This window comes from Octopus bimaculoides, unplaced genomic scaffold, assembly GCF_001194135.2.
Source record: "Octopus bimaculoides isolate UCB-OBI-ISO-001 unplaced genomic scaffold, ASM119413v2 Scaffold_21584, whole genome shotgun sequence".
Taxonomy (NCBI): domain Eukaryota; kingdom Metazoa; phylum Mollusca; class Cephalopoda; order Octopoda; family Octopodidae; genus Octopus; species Octopus bimaculoides.
Window position 1 is genome coordinate 4153 of NW_026334085.1, and position 496 is coordinate 4648.

A 496-nucleotide genomic window follows, 5' to 3' on the forward strand; every position below is an offset into this window, starting at 1 on the left:
CCATGTGGTTGGTAAGCAAGCTACTTACCACACAGCCACTCCTCCGCCTATATATATACATATATATATATGAGGGGCTTCTTTCAGTTTCCGTCTACCAAATCCACTCACAAGGCTTTGGTCGGCCCGAGGCTATAGTAGAAGACACTTGCCCAAGATACCACGCAGTGGGACTGAACCCGGAACCATGTGGTTGGTAAGCAAGCTACTTACCACACAGCCACTCCTACACCTAAAACAGGTTTTCGTAAAATAAGATATAATTTTACTTACACACTGAATATTCCTGGGGGATTACATCTGGAAATCCACATCGTGCGGCCTTCATGATGTTTCGGGTTTCTTGTGTGAATGTCCCAGTAACAGTCAAATTGAATTTTCGTTGAAAGACCCTAAAAAACGGAGGACAACGAACAAAATTAATTTAAATATAGATTACAAATAGGCGTTGTTATTATTATTATTATCATTATTATTATTATTATTATTATTATTA

General features: G+C 38.5%; 1 protein-coding gene across 1 annotated transcript in view; it reads right to left on the bottom strand.

Moving 5' to 3' along the window:
- Nucleotides 1-392, bottom strand: part of LOC106870972 (72 kDa type IV collagenase) — a gene marked incomplete at both ends in the record, with an annotated part of 4464 nt that extends 4072 nt beyond the window's left edge. The window contains one exon of the mRNA XM_014917218.1: nucleotides 274-392. Within this exon, the coding sequence (XP_014772704.1) occupies nucleotides 274-392 (119 nt within the window). The remainder of the gene's footprint in view (nucleotides 1-273) is intronic.
- Nucleotides 393-496: the final 104 nt, after the last annotated feature.